General features: G+C 42.0%; 2 protein-coding genes across 2 annotated transcripts in view; one reads left to right on the top strand and one right to left on the bottom strand.

Annotated features, from left to right (window-relative positions):
- Window positions 1-5,496, top strand: part of st14 (ST14 transmembrane serine protease matriptase) — a 29,461-nt gene extending 23,965 nt beyond the window's left edge. Inside the window, exons 16-19 of the mRNA XM_056757428.1 lie at window positions 838-1,021; window positions 1,712-1,986; window positions 2,254-2,390; window positions 4,192-5,496. Coding sequence (XP_056613406.1) covers window positions 838-1,021; window positions 1,712-1,986; window positions 2,254-2,390; window positions 4,192-4,353 — 758 coding nt within the window. The 3' untranslated portion in view covers window positions 4,354-5,496. The remainder of the gene's footprint in view (window positions 1-837; window positions 1,022-1,711; window positions 1,987-2,253; window positions 2,391-4,191) is intronic.
- Window positions 5,497-8,114: 2,618 nt separating this feature from the next.
- kirrel3l (kirre like nephrin family adhesion molecule 3, like) overlaps window positions 8,115-20,912 on the bottom strand; it is a 39,803-nt gene continuing 27,005 nt past the window's right edge. The window contains exons 4-15 of the mRNA XM_056757242.1: window positions 19,707-19,864; window positions 17,978-18,128; window positions 17,372-17,477; window positions 17,016-17,164; window positions 16,399-16,526; window positions 15,107-15,233; window positions 14,515-14,615; window positions 12,665-12,863; window positions 10,925-11,032; window positions 10,624-10,733; window positions 10,414-10,503; window positions 8,115-10,185 (exon numbers count right to left, since the gene is read on the bottom strand). Coding sequence (XP_056613220.1) covers window positions 9,694-10,185; window positions 10,414-10,503; window positions 10,624-10,733; window positions 10,925-11,032; window positions 12,665-12,863; window positions 14,515-14,615; window positions 15,107-15,233; window positions 16,399-16,526; window positions 17,016-17,164; window positions 17,372-17,477; window positions 17,978-18,128; window positions 19,707-19,864 — 1,919 coding nt within the window. The 3' untranslated portion in view covers window positions 8,115-9,693. The remainder of the gene's footprint in view (window positions 10,186-10,413; window positions 10,504-10,623; window positions 10,734-10,924; window positions 11,033-12,664; window positions 12,864-14,514; window positions 14,616-15,106; window positions 15,234-16,398; window positions 16,527-17,015; window positions 17,165-17,371; window positions 17,478-17,977; window positions 18,129-19,706; window positions 19,865-20,912) is intronic.

Here is a 20,912-nt window from a genome sequence, read left to right as displayed (position 1 = left end):
ATCCCTTTAAGGCCAGTCGTGTGCGGTCTGAAGAAACATTCTCTACAAAATATTTAAAGCCACAATCCTTCCTCCATAAGTGTTTTATATCATTTTTTAGGTCAACTTTATTTTGATAAATTATGCAAATTATTATGCCTTTTATTTATACAAAGTATTTAAAGACACAATCCCCATTATTTCCTCTATATCGCTATCTCCAGTCCAATGAAGAAAGACTGACATTACTTCAACAACGCATTATTATTTGTTTTATTTTAAGGTTCTTTCATATACACTGAATCCTTTTTCACTGTTTGTTTTTGTGTTTTCATCAAACATACCTATATCATTATTATTATTATCGTGAAGCATGTCTTCCTCACAACACCCACCCCTTCTTGATTGTATTTTAGCTTGAAGCTTGTTGGCTTCCTACTATTTTTCATGGGCTTTTGGTAAAAGTTTCTAAACAATTCTGCTCTCAACAAACTCGCAATGTGGTAATTAGTCTAAAAGATTTCGATTTTGAGCCCGAAGCCAACTATACTTTTTATGAAACCTCACTTGACATTTCTTCATGGTTTTATACTTTTATAGGCCTCAGGGTTGCTACACTAGTTTTTGTTCCTTCCTCATGTTTTCTTATCAGCAAGCGTGGCTCTTTCTCTATATATCTGGCCTTGTTACGATTCTGCTGAGCCATGCTAAAGGCCGTTGGTCCTGTGAGTCAGAGAACAACTGGCTCTTATCTTTCTCCTTCTGGACTTCTTCAGGACCTCATAACCTCTCATCTCCGCATACCTATGCCTTGTCTCCTTTGTGTGTTTTTGAGCAATTCCTATCATCCTGCTTTAGATTGCGGAGTCCGGCCATACAAGCACAACCGTATTGTGGGTGGGCAGAACGCAGACGTGGGTGAGTGGCCGTGGCAGGTTAGTCTGCACTTTAAGACCGATGGACACGTTTGCGGCGCTTCCATCATCTCCAACAAATGGCTCCTGTCCGCTGCCCACTGTTTCATCCAACCTAATTCTCCTGAGTGAGTCTTTTTACTATATGTTACATCTCTGTAAGGCCATGAGTGTTTACATTTTGTGTGTCATTTGTTTGTTCGTTTTTTTTTTGCCGGTTTATGTTTGTTGTCTGTATCGGTTAGTAGTTGATTTTAATCGGACACATTTTCAGTGTAAATAGGAGCATGAGTTTGTAGTTATTTCTTCTGGTCAGCAGGTGGAGCACTAGACATGTAGTAAAATTTCTCTTTAAGTTGCTTTAAAAGGAAAATATCATAAGAATACAGTCTTTTGAACTGTGCTTTTAAAGCATTAAATCGAAATAGATTTAAGTTCTCATTCGGTATCGGTAGCCTTAGACACACAAATATTTGAAGGGATAGCTCACCCAAAAATATCAATTCTGTCATCATTATTCAGCCTCATGTCATTCCATGCCTGTATGAGTTTCTTTCTTTTTGCAGAAAACAATAGAAAATATTTTGAAGAATGTTGGTAACCAAACAACATTGGACCTCCTTGGATTCCATTGTACGGACATTTCTCGAAATATCTTCTTTTGTGTTCATCAGAAGAAAGAGTCGCATTCAGGTTCTGAACGACACGAGAGCGCATAAATTATACCTTCATTTTTTATTTCTATTGTGGACGTGGTTTCATGTTGGCATGATAATATAATCATCACTTAAGATTGAAATCTCACTACGCCTATACAGCCACAAAGACCCGTCTTACTGGAAGACATTCAGCGGTTTGCGAGACCAGTTCAACCCCGACCGCACCGCTGTCCAGGAGCGTGATCTAAAGACCATCATCACCCATCCAAACTACGACCACATGACCTACGATTATGACATCTCACTGCTGGAACTGAGTCGGCCGTTGAACTTCACCAACACCGTGCATCCCATCTGCCTGCCGGCACCCTCTCACGTTTTCTCGGCTGGCAGCACCTGCTTCGTTACGGGCTGGGGAACGCTCCGAGAGGGAGGTGAGACAGCTTGTGCGCCTGAGGGCTGCCCTCTGCCATTCCTCTTTCCTTGAGCTGTCTTTTGAATTATCGTCTCATTTTTGCTGTGAAGTTTGACATTCATCAATCCTTTGGCTCAATGTCACCTGTAGCACAAGGCAGATTTTGTTTTGGATGTGGAACCGCATAAATTGTCAGAGCAATGTCTCTGGCACGGCAATACATAATGAGTAAAGCTAATCTTTCTTGTTTCAGGATTCATTTCTTTTGTTTGTGGTTGTGTTATAGGGAGTGTTGCACAAATTCTGCAGAAGGCAGATGTAAAGGTTATTAACGATACTATATGCAACATGGTGACCGAAGGTCAGGTGACCTCAAGGATGATGTGCAGTGGCTACCTCGGTGGAGGCGTTGACGCTTGTCAGGTAAAAAACAACAGTTTTGTGGATGACATTGGGAAAAATAACGTTTTTAGTTTTTATTCTGTCATTCTGATGTGTATCTTATTTTTGCAAAAGGAGTTTAATGTGAATGAGATTTTATCGTCAATCTGCCTCAACCTTGGTCATTCACGTTCTTGATTTACTCCTGATGTGAATCTTTAAACAATGTGAATATGATTTGACTGTACAGAAATAAATTGACATTTTATGAAACCTGACGAAAAAGGTTTCAAGCCGAAAATGTGAACTTTAACGCCGTAAAACACTATTTTCCTCACTTGTAACATATCTTCGCTGTCCTTCAGAAACCTGTTGTCCAGGGCCCGGATTGATGAAACTGGTCTTAAGACAAAATATAAGATTGTTCTTAAGATGAATTATAGGAAGTTTGTAGAAAAATATTTAAGAACTGCCTTTAGATGTTTTTTTGATTCAAAGAAACAATAGGGCAGTTAAGAAGAATTTTCTTCTTAAAAATGTTTTGTGAATCCGGCCCCAGATTCACTGGTTTCCAGAAAATGGAAAAAAATTAATTATACTTTAAAACTGAACACTAGACATTTGCAAAAGTGACAAGCAAAGGGTGACTAATATTAATGATGCATGGCAAAAATACAGAGATATGAGGTTTCAGAAGGACAGCAGTATACAAAAACACAATGGCTGTGTCAGAAATTGTACACTCATTCGATGCCATGATGCACCGCAATAACAAGTGTTCAACTGATGCTCACCGCTAGCCGGTAACCATCCAATGTGGAAAGCCCCATACCTAATGAGTTATGTTACAGCCAAAAATAAAGAAATGAAGATCCATATTCTCCGGAAGAATTGTCTTGAATCAATTATCTGTTTACACGATTATGAACTGAAAGCGTTATAATAAACAGTAAATGATGCACATGATTTTTTGTGTGTTTCAAAATTAGCATTTCCAAACATTTAACAAAACCAGACCTCCTCCATCTCCTCTCTCATTTAGACTCTTTATATCTCCAGTACAGAAGAACTTAGACGTGTATTCAATGTTAATGAATTCAAGGTGGTTTAATAGTCATTTAGATGCATTGTCAAGCCTAGAAATCTCATTCATTCAGAAACGTCTACAGTACAAATATGACATGAGCATAATGCTGTCAGAGCGCTCCAGTAATGTTGTTGTCTTCCTGCAGCGTGCGTACAGTCTCGTAGTAGAGAAGATTCATTATTCTACCTTGTTTCCTGATATTTAAATGAGCTGATTTCCATAATTTCTACTTCTATCTTACTTGTTATTCATCTAGTTTTTCTCTTCTGAACGCTTTGCGCATCTCGCTTATACTGCGTGTAATCTTTTTTGCACGTTTTTCTCTCACACGGGGTTCAGGTCTTTTGGATCCTCGCTGTTCTAGATGGAGAGCTTTTCTTTGTGCTTTGCTCCATTTTCGTCACCCGGGCTATTATCGTTCCATTCACTCGGATCGTTTCGTCTCCCTCATCCTCTTCACACCTCGCAATTCAAATATGCTTTATCGCCACGTCTGTTTACATTGCGATATTGGCAAAGTAATTAAGAGGCGAATTGCATTACGCACAAAACAAATCATTCAGGAATAATGGTAATGGAATGAAGTGACACAGTAAATAAGCAGCTCAAATTAGAGGTACAAACTAATAAATGATGACTGATTACGATCATAATTATAACGTCTTCAGTTGCTTCACACGTGCGCATACTCTCCTTTTCCTCTTGCGTCATTTTTTACAGATTTTCACTGTTCCATTCTTCTGTTGGTCTCTGTAGGGAGACTCGGGCGGTCCTCTTGCATGTCGATCCGATGTCGGCAAATGGTTCCAGGCTGGGATCGTGAGCTGGGGAGAGGGATGCGCTCGGAAAAACAAGCCTGGGGTCTACACACGGGTCACCAAACTGCGAGACTGGATCCGTGACATCACGTCAGTATAGCGGACAGTGGAACTATGATGACAACCAACGCAGAAGAACTGAAACGTTCCAACAGCTTGAATATATGGTACATAACTCTCATGCACCAGCAATGAGTGAATACACCTTTGGCCGAACTCTCAAAGCACAATAACTGACTCAAAAATGCGTGGACGTATGCCTCTAAGGTCGAAATTTTTTATACTTGTACAAGTATCATTCTTGTATATATACAGTACACTACAACGTAGATGACATATTGTGTCATTTAATAAGGTCACCGGTTTCGTGCCACCACTTTTGGAGATCATGCTGTTATTTTTGTGAATTTTGTTGTTTTAAAGACTCTTACATTTGCCAAATATATTGTGCCTTAAACTCTGGATTGTCGCTGACGTTGGAACCAGCTCCAGTCCTAAGTCTTTTCTTTCTTGTGAGGTGAAAAGCTTCTTTGCAATCTAGAAATCTCTGGAAGCATCCCACCTGTGTTGACCTTTTTCTTACATCTGCACGATCTTGGGACCTCAGTGCAGAAACTCTGAAATGGAGGATTAGGTAAAAATGGGATATTTCCATCATCCATTTGCCAATACAACCAGGGCCAACGTAGGTCAGTCACTTCGGCTGCATGTTAACGTTCCAGTCAATCAAAGTCAAAGCCTTTGCCTGAAGCTACCTAGCAGGATGTCTCTCCATCAAAGAAGGCCAAATGTATTGAGGAATCTTTACTGCCATTTCATCTTAGATGTGGAAATATCCTTTTCAAAGTCCACTTGCTTGGTGAGATTGGTTTGTAGTGTGTTGACTAAATTTACAGGGCGGTATGAAAGGCGTACGATGTATTTTAAGAGATGTCAGGTTGTAGATGTTGTTTATGCACTTGATGTTTTAAAATCATGATTACTGATTTGACCCATTATGGCCCTTTATAATGGGCCTTTTAAAATTGTGAAAATCTTAACTTTAAGCTGTAATGATTGTGTATGGCAGCATTTGAGTGAAATGTTTGGGTGACTTATGTTTGTAAATAGATTTCTGTTGATTTAGAAGATCAATTGTCTGTTGGTCTTTTTGTAACACCGTGTTAAACGTTTTAATGTATTCGGTTTGGAGTTTACGATGTTACAATGTTTTCTTTGCAATAAAATACATGCAGATTTTAAATTTGTCATCTTTTTGCTTATTGCGTTTTTTTATCCTTGTGCCAGAAGACAATGCTTGAGCTAATTTCCATGTAATGTTATTTTCCAAAGAGCGATTACGCCGAAGCTGTATATCGAATCAGCCTGGATGTGACACAAACCAAAATTAAATTTTTCTTCAATTATTATTTGCGCATCGATCTGTGGTCTTCTATGTAAGCATTAATGGAAAATGAATCCAGGGCAGAAGTGGCATAAATCTGCTCCGTGCGGATGATCTGACTAAGAATCCCATGCATGCATTTTTTATAGATGTGAACGTAGGCGTTTTAACCTCACACCAATTAAAGATGTAGATACTTCACTGTGTAAACATTGTTTTGAATGCTTATATTAAATAACATTTATTATATTTATTAAAGTATTGCATGTAGGACCAATTACCAGTTAAACTAAACCTTTTATGAACTTTATAGGTGTTTCACTTTTATATAAATTCTTATCTGTATACTGCTAGGCTAATTTGTTATTCTTGCAACCAAAGGTCAGCATTACTTACTACTAAATGGAGCAACTAGCATGACCAGTGGTTTGTAAATATAGAAATATTGTGAACATAATCCTTCACTCTTTTCTAGTTGTGTCTCTTTTATAATGTAAGGGATTTATTAGACATTTCAGGCCAGTACAGCCCGGGTTTTGTTTTACTTCATTGTCCATGTATTTTTATACCTGTGGCCGTGTCTTAAGTGACACCATGAATATTTAAATACATGCAAATCACAAATATTTAAAGAGTGGTTTTGTGGAATTACTTTTGTGTTTTACTAACACAACTGTAGAGTTGTAAAGTCGCATTGCTCATATTATTAAAATGTTTACATTAAAGTCAAGTGTTCCTCTTTGCGTGCATGGGTTGGAGGTTTTTCATCGTTTTTACGATAAATTGGCGCTCCATGCCCCTGTTTATCCAGGTCTGCCAGCTCTCACACGTTTTCTCACGCCACACATCCATTTTTTCATTCAGGGTCGCACCTGCCATTTTCTTCTGTGGGTTGTAATAAAATCTGTTAAATAAATGCCCCAAAATCTTTATTTTGAATTTTTAGTATGTTTCATGTACAGCTACTTTGTAATAATGACAATTGTAAAGACTGCTTAATAAAGTAAGTTGCAATTGTTTTCCCCCTTTTTAACCTTATGTGACCATTACGTTCCTAGTTGTAAGAATACTTTTCCCTATCACAATATTAAGACTTTTTGCACATGTGTAGAGATACAGGCTGAAAATCTCTGAACGCTCTCATTTTCGGAGTAAAAGTCAGCACGGTATCTGACAGCAAGTTATCGGTGTCAGAAACCGTTCCCCCTTATGAGGGCTGTAGTTGCAGAGCGACTGACTGATTTTTCGAATGATCCGAGGCTCTTGGTTCAAGGCCTGCTTTTGTTCGATTTTCTTTTTCTCCATTTAAACAGAAGGGAAACCTTATGTGACAGTAACCTTCTCAGTTGTCAGAATAGCATCCCCATCACAAAATGCACAAATTTGCACACATGTAGAGATAAAAGGCTTAAAATCTCAAAATGATCTTGTTATGTGGTTAAAATTCAACAGTGCAAGTTTGATGTAATGTTATTCGTAATTAAGAGTATGCCAAGACAAGAGACTGTAACAGAGCCATTTTCAGTGTTTTATTAGGGATAAAATTAGGAATAAATGTGTGCATATTGTGGATGAATTAAATGGTTACCAAGGAAATTCACTTCATTAAATTATTCAGACCTTCACTAAAACAGGAAACTCTGTTTATAGATTGCGTTAAGCCTATGAAAAGTAAAAACGTATTTGCAAATGCAATATTTAACCATAAATTCTAATAGACAAACTAGTTTTCTTTATATAGTAGTGTCTTTATTTTTTTCTAGTTAGTTTTTTCTACCTCCCAACAGTCTACAACCGTTAGAAGTTCATGGGCCCTATCGTACACCCGGCGCAATTCAGCCTGACACAGTTGCTCATGGCTCAGGAGGGTTGCTCTTTTGTGGCACTGAAAATACACTGCGCCATAGACCAACTCAAACCTCGTCTAAAGTCAATGTTGCGAGATGTTTTTGGTTATTTAAAGAGTGCGTTATGCGCCTAAAGATGGGTGCACAACGCTCGTACATTCTGCATATTACACAAAGAGGGATGCGCAGCAGCACACAAACATGCCAAATATTAAAACTAAATGGACTACAATGTAAAAGATTATTATTATGTGCATAAAGATAACAAATCTGCCTTGTCCTGCAGATGCCGAGTATGTGTTTATGTCCTGAATATCTCCAGCTCGTCTCCCGACTTGATGAAATTTGAGAGACTGGATGACATGACACGATAATGTCATATACGGTGCTTTGAGAGAGACGGGCCGTGCATGCCCGTGTTTGATGCGCAGACAGCGGGGGCTTTGGGAATCTCATCAGTCTTCATAAAAAAACTTGCTGTCGCTGCGGGAAAAGGAGAATCAACATAGCCATCACTGCTAATTTATGTATTCATCAACTCGTACAGCCCGGGTATTGTTCGTCCTCATTCCCTCATGCCATTTGACAGCCCCATTTGATGCGTGTCAAACCCACTCCAGTCAAAGCAGATATTATTTGAAATGGTTTTATTTAAATATAAATATGTGTACAAAGTTACCAGCAACAATAGCTCATTTTTAGCAAATAAAATGATTCAAACATTATTAAAAAAAGAAACGGAAGAAATAAAAAGTCAATTAGTTGCGTAACACCTCACTTCTGGCTCTCCGAAACTGATAAGTAACATATGTGTTAAAAATCATGGTCAACCAAATAGTTATATGCGTTTATAATATAAAGGTACTTTACAATAGAGCAGCTTACACGCTGTACATTAAGGCTTATATAAAATATAAAAATAAAGACAAGCAGTGATTTGTTTCACCTATCATACAGTTCGTTTTGACATTTCTTCCAAAACGGAGCCGACCATTCAGGCTCAACGGAAAATGGCAGTATGGAAACCTGCATGTCCAGGTATCCAAAATCGAATTGAATTAGGGTGCAGTAAGCGGTTTTCTTACACAAGGAACAAACAGATGAGAAGAGATGCTGAATACGGTCACATACACACATCTGCATGCAACAGACAGGAGTGAATTTCCCAACTATTTTTACAGTCGTCGGAGTGGCTCGAAGTGAAAATGGATTGTACTGCATTTCACTTGCTAGTTCGTTCATCTTTTTTAGATCTATGTAAACATGTTCGTGCTACCTGACGGTGACACCAATGTCATCAAAACAATCACCTTGGCGCACTCTGTCTCAAATAACATACAGTGGTCACGTGAGGAACATTACAAGAATATTACTGCACACCCCAAGGCCATGTGGTAATTTAGGTTTGCGCGGCTTCGTTCAAGAAACTATTTTTTAAAATATCTTCTTTGGGGGTTGGCCAATCGTTTCCATTAAACAGACAGAAAAGCATCTTACGGTTCTGTCCATAAGAAAAGTATTCCAATTCCAGTTTCCTGCACTGGTCTGTTGAGGCGTTACATAGATACTCACTTGAGAGCCCGAAAGCAGTGCAGACCGCAGGTGGAGCTTTTGGATAAATAGCGAGCGCGCATGTGCTCGTCTTCCTTTAGCTCCCCTGCTTAATGGATTGACCTTTGAGCCGCGTTACATAGGCAAGACCTGTTGTCATTGATACACAAATGTGCTAACAATTCCATCAGCATGCCAACAAACACATTTATTTTTTACATTTTGTACTTCATGTATATTTTGATTGTTTTAGCGTAGTGTCGTGAAGATGAGCTCAGGAGAGCCGTTCCTTCCTCTCACAGCACGGCCCTTTCCAGGGTCTGGAATTGTCAGTGCTAGAACATTTTTGCAGAAAAACAGTGTCACGCAGAAGAATCGAAGGACGGTGTTCATTTCTCCTGAAGTTCAGCATTTGGACGAAGGAATTCACATTAGCAGCTTGAACAATCAGGTGACTCTTCAAGCTCGATTGGCGCATCATCAAGTTGCCCTTCGACAGCGAGAAAAGCAAAGACCGCATTTCTCAAATCTCAGTGCATTCCTGCCTCTCAAGCGGATAATTGCTTAATCCCTCCTGAATCCAATTCAGAATAATGTCTGATATAAATCCGTGTGTCGTGGATGATGCCAAACCAGCGGCGGGTCTTTAAGGAGCCAATCACACGTGAGTCTGCATGCGTTGCTGCGAAGGCCGCCCGTAATCGGACTGCTGCGACACCTGTGAAGATGCGTACGAGAAGCGGGAAGAGCTGGAAACTTTGCTGGCCTCGTCTGAATGCTCAAACACGTCAACCTTCTCGTAGGAGGCGGGCTTGACGTAGCTAGTGAAGGCGCGCCCGTAGGTGGAAGGCAGGTAGGCGGAGCCAGGGTAGAGCGGCTCCTGGGGGTAGACTGTGGGAGTTTGCTGCTGTTGGGGTTGTTGCGGCGGCTGTTGTTCATAGGTGGTGCGTGGGGCCGGGGTCGTGTTATAACGCTGGGAGAAGTCGTACATCCGAGGCTGAGTGGAGTGCTGGCCGTACAAGGGGCTCGGCGAGGGGAGCTGAGAAGGAGTGTAGACCGGCCGAGAATTCGGCGCGTATTCAGAGAAACCGGTTCTGGGGGTGTTGCGTTCATCGTGGGCCCGCACGTTATAATAGCCATTTGTGGGGTCCTGAGAAATGAGGAAAAGAACTTTGTCAGATTTGTGTACAACTATACGCTAGCACTTGACCAGCAGTCATCGATGTTTTTCTTGAACGTGATCCAAGCTTGTGGTGTAATACTAATGGAAGATCAGCAGGCGTTATTAAGTACCGTAGTTTCGTCAAATCTTTGAAAACGACATGAAACCTTTTGATTTTATGAGATGTACCGAGTCGGGCTTTGTGAAATGTAATACCTTGACATCTGATCTCTCATCATCTTCTTCCTCCAGCAGGTCGCTGTGCTCCGTGCGAGATGTTCCAGGAGACTCGCTGCTATTTGGCGCCTGAGACGGGTACAGAGATTTGACCTTAGTGATTCATTTCAAACCCCATTTTACATTTGAAGTTGAACGGTGTCTTGAACAGCGAATCGTAAATTGCATGGTCTTGAAAGAGCAGCTCACCATAGGCTCCTTCACGTCCTCTTCGTCATCATTTCCACGAGCTGCGATGTGATCGCTGTGCACGATTTGTACGCGGATGTCACTCTTAGACAGACGTGTGCCCTTTTTGCCTAGGTGGAGAAAAAGAGCAGTGGATAGACATTAATGAGGTGAGCGGTGAGAAGATTTCCAGAGAGGTGAAAAGGTCAATGCAAAGAGGTTCCCCCATAATTACCCTCTGTCTAGTTAGTCTGTTTGATTTTTCTACAGTTTCATGTTTTCGAGGAAAGGATAAAAGCTGACATCTGACCTAAAACCTCACCTTTAGCAGTGTGGCGGCAGCAGATGGAAACCAGGGCAATGACACAAATGATGAAGACGCAGCCTCCTCCCACGGATGCTCCAATGATGATAAGCAGGGGAAGAGCCTCTGCGGGAGAAGAAGAGAGAGTAAGTGAGCTGAACTACTTCTAGAAAGTTCCGTCTGTCCATATTTCTAGATGAACATGTATTTCACGTCATGACAAGGTAAGCCAAAAACAAGGAGATTTGTGTTTTATAACAATAGCACACGCTGGCGTGATCATCTTAAGAGGTAAATCTTTTTGATCTTTTATGAAAGGGGCTACTGAGAATTGGGAGGAATGGGCTTGATCGTCACGAACATGTCACAAGGCATGAAATCTTAATGGTTCTAAAAAAAATTGGGTTCATTCATAATTTCTTTTTCCTTTTGATTATAGGGTAAAAAAATATGACCTGGACATGTTCTTGACAGTTTTTCCAGTCAAATTTAGCCGTAGAGATGATTTCATTTTCGTTTCATCATAGGCACGTCAGCTCTCCGGACGATTGGGGAAAAGATCTCCGCCTGTCAATGCGTTCTACGCGAAGCTGTATTCCCCTGCCCTGCTTTACTTCGTTCGAACTGAAGCAGCACATATAGAAATGAATCAAGCATGATCTGCAGTGGCATCATCAGACCCTTCTATTGTCTCTAATCTCTGGTGGAAGAGGGGTAACCAGGCCTGACACGCAGCGAGGCAGCCGACAGTAATCTAATTAGAGATTCCAGGAGATAGCACTGTCTGCCTCTCCAGAGACTTGGCTTTGCTGCCTTGATGCAAATTGCTGGCGAAGACCTTATTTTTGGTGTCTCGCAGTACAAAGGCTTGAGCCGTCGACCGCGCTCTTAGTCTTATTTAAGCAAATTTAAGCCGCTGCGCCGTGCATACGAAATGAAACGGCCAGCGAAGCGTCACATTCGTCGGATGTTGATTTAATTCATTCGGGCTCAAAATCTATACCGTTGTTATGGGACGAATGTATTCATTAAGTGGACCATCTCTTGATTAAATGATATTGATTCGCTGGTGGATAATTAAGATGAGCGAAGGGTAGCGGGGTGTTTTGAGATGCAATTCCTGCAAGGAGCGGACTCAAACTGGATTATAGCGAGCCATAACTAATCTTAGATAAAAGCCACTGACTCCAAAGGTGGACAGACCCGACTACTTACTGTCAGTGTTTTGAAATCATCCAATTTTTCTGTGATTAAAGTGACGGTGCCATACAGAGCTTGGCACGTAGTCAAATCTTAAACTTGCCACTTTCCTCACTTTTATTTTAGTTATTACGTGCTCTTTTCTCCAGTTTGACTCTCAAAACTGAACTTTGAATTTCCCAAACACTCGCTGATCTTCATTACCAGTCAAAGTTTGCTCCTACTGATTGAATGTGTGTTTCCCACGGCCTTTAAAAACTTTTAAATATTTGTTGATCAAAATGCTCTCGCTTAAATGCTCAAAATTACTTTTTGTAAACAAAGATAAATAGTGCCTATATGAGCATTTCTCACTAAACTAAAATTAATTTATTGGACTGAATAGTGAAGGAAAATCAGCCTACAACTACCCAGGACCACCTCCAATACTGTTTAAAAACCATGTTGATAAATATGTTGAATACGATGTTATATTATTAACTTCAACTATTTCAATATGGGAATAAAAGAAAAATAAAGGATTTTAATACAAAAGAATAGTTGTGTCCGAACCCATACCTTCCTCTTCCAGAGTGACCAGTGCAGTGCCAGTACCAAATCTGTTCCATGCGCTGCAGTTGTATTTAAGTTGGAAATCTTGGGCGAAAGTCTCGGAGAGGATAAGTGAGGAGATGACACCATGGTCACTGTTTACCGTCTGCACTGAGAAACGACCAGAAGAACCAGATGACAACATCATGTCCCCAAAGGTCCAGACCTACGAGAAGAAGAGACAGATATAAAGGAGTTAGCTAACAATTTGTAGTTATAGTCATGCGTAGGACCTACGCCGCTGCCTACGCCGTAGGTCATGTGTCTGTTTTCATTTAGACTTCTGCGTCGACAGGCAATGACCACTAGGCATCAGTGCCCACGTGCGTGTTACTTGTGTTACCAAGACAAGAGCCGAAGAAGAATGAACTTGTTTGAGAACCATTAGCGGTTATAGCTGCAAGTAAACAGTCACTTTGAGATGTAAAATAGAGATGAACAAATAATTACTTGGATAATTCTTTCAGAAATGCGTTTGAGTAAACATGATGCTATCTCTGAGTTTTTTGACCTGAGGGAGGGGGTTCAAGGAGACCAATCACAGCGCTTGCGATCAGTGTAGGGTTCCCGTTGAGATGTGTTCAGTGTTACATTTTTTTGAGAGGTGTGCGTCAGGTTTACGGCCAAAGATAGGCGGCTCTGCGTAGGCTACGGCGTAGGTCCGACGCACGAGTATAAACTGAACTTACACACACTCTCTCTAAACATTCAGCATCCTCCGCAATCGGACCATGAAAAATATTTCATACTATGTGGAGTTAAGTGGTCAAAGAGGGCCAACACAGGCGTGTTTCAGAAGGTATTGTGTTTATTTTCTTTTGGAATAATGTGCATGAATGAACCGTGCACAATAAGACCTGTATCTTGTGTTAACGTTGTCAATAAGGACAGTTTTGATTTTAAGACGATTTTAAGCTTTGTATATTCAAGCCTAGTCCAGCCAACGCGGCAGAACATCTAAAACGGCTTTTTGAACACAACAGATTTCAGGGTGCAAATGCAAATCAAAGATCCATCACCCTGGTAGTAGATGTTCAGTGTCTTAAGCTCAGTGTCAGGGATTAGAATTCTCCTCTCGCTCCTTTCCGCCATCATGTCAAATTGGTTTACCACCAGTGCTGTGCCTCGGCTCGTGAAAGAGCTTTGTGAAAAAATGTGTGAAGTAGACGAGCAGCTCTTGTCTAGCAGCAGGTCAGTCTGGGATCTCACAGCTACTCGGTGAGAAAGAACAAGCTGTTGTTTCTTTTCTTCACCTTCCATGGCGAAGTGGTGAAATAGCGTGTCTGAGACGACCTCCCACGACTGGTCTAAGGTGAAGAAACAACAGCCAACAACACCCTCAATCCCCACCTATCAATGTCTTGCCATTTTTTCCCTTCCTGTATTTCTCTTTCTTTCTCCATCATTGCTTTTTCTAGGCTTCTAACTTTATCCTCCTTCCATCTGTCTCTATTCATTTCTGTTCTTCACTATTTTTGGTTTGTCCAAGTTAGATCCTAATTATCTGCTAAAAGGTCTTCCCACGTACAAGGGGTCACAGGAGGTCGGCGCTGCTACGCGCTAATTGCTCGGCATTGGGAAGGAGCCTAGGGGGTCCAAGGTTCACTCTGCAGACCCTGGCGTTAGCACAGTTCGCCTCTGCTTGCTTGAGGGTGAAAGAGGTGAGATGCAGGATAAGCCTTCTCATCGAGAATTCTCTATTAGGGCAACGGGTATGTGGGTGTCAGATAAGAAACACGAAGCTGAGGCTACGCTAAGCCTCAGACACCTAGCAAACGCAAACAAACATTTAGACAGAAGCGAGAGGGTGTACTTACAATCTTGTCAGGGGGTGGGCTGCTTCCCACCAGGCACTCCAACTTGCCCTTGGAATGCTTGACAGCCTGCTGCGTGGCATCAGCCGTGATGATGGGAGGGCCTGAAGGGTTTGTGTGTGAGAGAAGAAGAGATGAATAGGAATTGTACTGAAGTTCACAACTCTTTGAATCATACACAAAACTTCCAAGGCAGTATCCTAACTTGGAGAACTTTATAGGGGACTGAACCGGAGTGCCCTACATAGGAATCGATTTTGTGCACCACACAAATAGCATTTTCCATGAGCGGCGCCTGGGAGGCAAAGCTAATGACACGTACAAAATCTATCGGAATAGATTAGAAAAATCTATTAGATTGAACTGCTTTTATTGATATTTTTAGTATCGAATGAGATGTATTTTTATAGCTGACACTACTAGTGCTGTCTTGTATAAATGTTTTGAGTTTCTTGCAATGGTCTTAATAAGTGCCTATGATGCTTTAAATCGCTTTCTAGGCAGGCAGCTCACTTGATTTTAGAATGGGGCTTTTGCGATAAATCAAGAGAGAGAGACAAAAGACGAGTGAAATATAAGGATAGGGTTTATTTACCGTTGACAGTTAGAGTTACATCCCTCTCTGCAACACCTATCCGAGGTACGATGGCTTTGCAGGTGTATGTCCCAGAATCCTCCTGTGTCACTGCTTTCAGCTGCAAGGTGTTACTGTTGCTGAGCACCTGTTACGTGAAATAAAAGTGGGAAGGTCAGATTTTCATTGGGTGACCACAAACCAAGCATAACGCTAAACTTTCTTTGAAATACAGATTGCGGTACTTTACTGTCTTTACAAGTGTGATAGAATTTCTCATATTGACGTCGGTTCAAATCTTTCTACCAACTTGCGGAATGAAAATCATTACCGCACGTCAATATTTCCACGGGATGGAAGGATTGCGTAGACACCCAGCGCATTGTTTGTTCCAGACGGATCGAGCTGTGGCCCTCCGAGACGGCCATAACCATTAGTACCAGTCATCCATTTCGTTGCTTTTGGCTCGCACAAGAGAAAGACCAATGCCACCGATACCAAAGGGAAAGCATTGACTCGGTGTGCAATTTTGTCTGCAGCAATCTTAATTACTGTCTAAAGCACTCCAGCCTGGGTCCTCGGAGTCAACCCACTGTTCTAATTAAACCTACCACAACAGCTTGTGCACAATTTTTCCACAGCGCGAGCAGATACTCGTGCTACTTCGCCTCCGGTGCACTAGCACTCGCGTCGTGGTCACTTGTTAGGAGGCATTGATCATTAGAGCGCCCTCTCATCCCGTTCTCCCATCTCAACGCCGGCAAACTGTGATTAATCCGTTTAACACTCCCCTCGATTTTTCATTCGCCGGCACTCATCGCATTAGCCAATTAATCCATATCTTGGCGATGGAGTGAACGCGCTACTTGTGGAGTCAGATCGGCCCATTCTGAGGAAGGGCAGGGGTGAGGGGTGGAGTTAACTGATTGCCTCATCAGAACCTCTTGGCTCTTCATCCCTCTCTCTCTCTCTCTCTCTCTCTCTCTCTCTCGCTCTCTCTTTGTTTGCTTTCTCTGGCTCTTTATGAAATCCGATTAAGCGACTGGAGAGAGACACTTACAGGAGAACAGGCTGATACGTTTCACATGTCTACCGAAGCGAAACTTTCATTTTAGGCTGGCAATCGCTTTATCCATTCGGCTGAATAAAGGATAGCCACGGTTTTGCTAATGCTCGCAAAAATACCACCCTTTGACCGGCCGACTCACGTGTAGGTCTAATATTGGAAATGTATCAAAATATGATTGTAAAAGGGTGGTAGAAAACAAACAGATGGTGTGCCATATCCATGAAAAGAGAAGGGGTCAACATACCACACTGGAGCCATGTTTGGTCCAGGCCAGGGTAAGGGGAGGGTTGCCCGTCCATGAGCAAGTGAAGGCAGCGTCCATCCCTATATCCACCATCAGGGGTTTGGGTTCCGTCAGTAACCTAGGGCCAACTGCAAAATCAGAGAATGGAGAATTCACGCGGCGTTCTAGTACATTTCATTAAAGTACATCAGTGTGCACAAAAGGAACATGAATCCCATTACAATGTTCTCATCTGCAATCTTATTAAAAAAAATATGCAGGAACGCGTGAAGGAAATGAAGGTCATCAGAAGGAGTGCCTGTAGGGGCTCGTGTGGTCTTATATTTAAAAAGGAAAATTTTTTAATGTTTATTGTAACATCTTATTTATTCTTATATGAAAATTTATCATGCAGTGCCACGTTAACAATACGTTGGAAGCTGATTATACTGAAGAAAAGGCTGTTCGACTGGCCAAAATAATACAATTTCTTGTTTACGGGCGATGTAAAATGCAATTTCATAACCAACCAGTGCTTCATTTCTTCATCTCTCCTTTGATCAATGGAGGAAAAACTTTGATTGCTTTATTATTTTTGAACAATAAAGCGTCAGTTGGGCTAACAGATGGAAACTTACATTGTACATCCACCAATGTGCTGACGTTTGTACTCCCTACTGAGTTGGACACTTCGCAGGAGACCGGGTCTGTAAAGTAGGTGTGGTCCACCGTAACCTCCAAGCTGTCGCCGTTGGCTTCCGATATGGGAATCCCACCCTTGGACCATCTGTTTGAAACCGAAAAAAATCTTCTCATTTATTTTCTATTCAATAGTCATTTATTGTTTGTTATCGACATCCATTGGAGCACCAACGCACAAAGCGTTGTATCTGTGATTCATATGCAATATGGGATTGGCCCTCAAATTCTGATCTGTTGAAGTGGATAATCTGGGATTATGCATTGAGTCTGTTGTGATCTGAAATGTGTTTACCTGTAACCTGTGATCTCAGGGTTGGCAGAAGCAGAGCAGATGAACAACACTTTCGCTCCCTCCATCACTGTTTGAGGCTGAACAGACAGAGTCACGGCCGGGGGATCTGGAAGGAAACACGTGGGATTAGATTCACTGCAGCAATAGAGGCATTACAAATCCTTCCCAATGACTGTACCGCCAAGCTACAGGTATGTAAATCTTGGTCCCCAAATCATTTTTAAATCTGTTTCCTTGTCCAATTACACGTGTGTTTTCCTATAAAACACTGCAGATATATAAACACAGGCAAACATATTCATTCCTTAAACCAAGATTTGCGCTCTATTGAATGCTGAAATCTGGCCCTCCATGTTATTTTTATTTATTTTAAACTGACAAACCACACACATTTTTAACATTCCATAGATTTATGTTATGTATAATTCATTTAAAACACGAGATATTGCTTTCATAAATATTGCATTCGGTGCTGTAGAAGCTCTTTGTTTATAAGGATAAAAACAGCTGCCTTGCTCCTGGCCTCTACCTACATAATTAAAACAACAACTACATGTTCTGATTCACAGAGTAATGTGCACGTGTGAAAAATAAACGTGGACTCACGCTGAACGTTGATGGTAACCGAAGTTTGGCGGCCTGCAGGGGTGGCAGGGTTTAGGACCCTGCAGGTGTAAGTACGTCCAGAATCGCTATCCTCGGGCACCATGGGTAACAGGCTAACTGCAGTTTCTCTCTTGCCGTCTTCCATCAGACTCTAAAAAACACGGTGTATAGCCGTTCAAAATCCAACACAATATCACTCCAGGTGAAACATTCCCTTAGCTGTTTGAAAAAAGAAAACCTTTGAAAATAACGTAAATAGGCAGCCCTTTGCAAAACTATCAACATAATTTCTCTCATGTCTTGTACTTGTTGTATTCAAAGAGAGACGGTTGACGGACAGCAAGGCTTTTAATGTCAATCTACTTTTCTGTTAAACATTATTTCGCCCTAATAGTCTGGTGTATTCTTTCTCATAAAAAAACACGGCGGAAAAACATCATGTTATCGCCGTTCAAATCGCACAAACATAATAATCCTAATCGAATTGTCCTATATTTCCTGACGTAAAACCCAATTCAATAAGAAATTCCCAGGATGCCCGTAATCCCATTTGATTTTAAGCCTGTGCCAGCACTGTAGGCTGAGCGTTGCGGAGACGCCGGCATCAGTTTGGCCATGCAGCTGTGTTTTACGATGCTGCCGGGACCGTTCTGCCGTTAGCGCGTTTTCCCAAAGATCTGTCTATCAGCTCTTCCCGCTGCACATCATCTTCAAAATCTATTTATTGTGTGCAGGAAATCAATACGGCTAAGTGGAGAGAGGTGTACAGTCTAGGCAGATTGCTGCCCGCCGCATCTAGGAGTGCCTTAATGGAGGATGAGGTGCATTTTTTTGGTTTGGGCTTGACTAGAAAATCAGAGGGAAGACAGACACAGGTGTGGGGGCGTTACGGGAAGACAGTTCCCTAGAGAGCCGGGGGGACGAATCGATGACGGGTCGCACGCTTAACCTGAGACACGCTGAAAGCATTTTTATGCCGGATCGAGTCGCCGCCTGTCAACACCTTTCCGCTTTCCTTCCTTCTCTATTATCTCGCCCAGCCTCTCTCTCTATCCATGACTGCCTTTTTCACAATCCTTTACTTTCATCCCTTCTTTGAAATTTTATCCCGTTTACATCAAAACAGCTTTGGATTTTCCTCGTTTCTTTCTCTTAAACAAGCTCCTCCTGTGATAATTTTTCTCTAATCTACTTCCTACGTTTCATCCCTCTCTCTTCTCTCGATTCACTGCCGTGCTCTTGCCCCCTTAAACGTGTCGTTTAGCGTCGTTTAGCGTGGTCAGAGAGCATGACAAATGTGACACTTTCGCATTTTGCGGCCGGTTCACGCTCCACCGCACTTTCCATTGTGTTTTGGCATTGTTGTGGCTGATTTTCCCTCTCTCTCTCTCTCTCTCTCTCTCTCTTTGCCTCTCCCTTCGCTCTTTCTCTCTCAGCGGAAACTGTATCAAACGCTTATGCCTGTCTGAGCTTTGACATGCTCCAGTTATGCTCGAGTATTCGAGCGAGAGAAAATAGAAGCACAAAAGGAGGAAGCTCGCGGTGGGGCGATGAGGATGTGCAGAGATTGAATTTGGGAAGGAGCGAGTGTTTCAAATTTTGGGTGGAAACTGTGAAATGGGAAGAGCAGGTACAGTAAGGGTACAAGTGAGGAATCGTCTGCAATCAGACAGTGACTCCGGAGTGCTATTGGTGATGGTATAGCCAACTGTTATGCACACGCTCTTACCTTCGAGTAGATGGCTTCCTGCATTATCTCTCCATCTCGGTACCAGGTGATTTCAGCGGCGGGTTTGGCTCCAGACGCCCGGCAAGTCAGGTTATGAGGGCTGTGAGCTTTCAGTTTGACCACTGGTCCTCCCTCCACTATGGGATCTGAAGGTGGCACTGTAAACGAGAAGAAATGTGTTTTCAAACTTATTTTCAACAGCCACTTACAGGCGTTAAGTTATATGTTAATATAATAATATGTTGTTGGCAACTGTGAATTCAACTACAACTGAGTTTGTACAGTCTTTCCACACACACATACGAATGATACCCTCAATGGTGCCGGTACCGCCAAAGCATTTATTTTTGCAGGTTAATATTTGCGCTATACAGAACAGACTGGTAAATGGACAGAAAGATTGAAAGCGACTAGCTCTATCTGAAAACAGGCTAAGACACCACTCGTGCCCTCTTTACATGGGTGAGATTTGTCATTATGAGTCTATTTACAGGCACTCTGCCGCAGGCCCGTTTCATCTGAATTACTGATTCGTTCATTTGTTTGCATGACTGTGCGATGCCTTGGGCAAATAGTGTCTGCCACCTTTGATGAAAGTGTCCATCTCGCGGAACACACGCGCGCACACAAACACAGTTCTCTCCATTTTTCTGGTGGAGAACACTTCTGCGTCTTTCCCGTGTCTTTTCTCCGAGCCAATTTCTGTTTTTGTATCGGAATTGTCAGAGGTCTTTTCGTCGGTCCTGCCCGGGCGTTAATGGAATCCGTGCACGAGGTGATTCTAATTTCCATGCGGATTCCCTCGACTGCACTCCTGTCGTTGACTTCTTTGACTCTGCTGGATTGCTTCGGTCTCATCCGGCTGCATTGATTTCCCCACATGCCCCGGCATGCACATACACACGTGAATGCTCGCAAATGCACACACACACAACTCGGAAGCCGCTGTATTTGCTACGCTCTGGTTTTGGAAATCGGTGCACCAAACATCGGCCGCGTGCACAAAGCATGTTGTCGTAGCCTTGCTTTTCTTAAGCTTGTGGGGGTGCCGACTTTGCTTTGTTCAATTATTAGAGGTTGACTTCTTGTTACTGCACAGCTTGCAGAATGTAACTCACTCTCACAGTGGTAAGTCTTTAAAAATCTCCCGTATTCTTAGACCCGAGGCATTTTTGCAGCACAGAGAATCTGTTTTTCAGCAACGCA

Source organism: Triplophysa dalaica, chromosome 9 (genome assembly GCF_015846415.1).
Source record: "Triplophysa dalaica isolate WHDGS20190420 chromosome 9, ASM1584641v1, whole genome shotgun sequence".
In the NCBI taxonomy this organism is placed as follows: Eukaryota; Metazoa; Chordata; class Actinopteri; order Cypriniformes; family Nemacheilidae; genus Triplophysa; species Triplophysa dalaica.
This window is presented reverse-complemented; position numbering and strand designations above follow the sequence as displayed.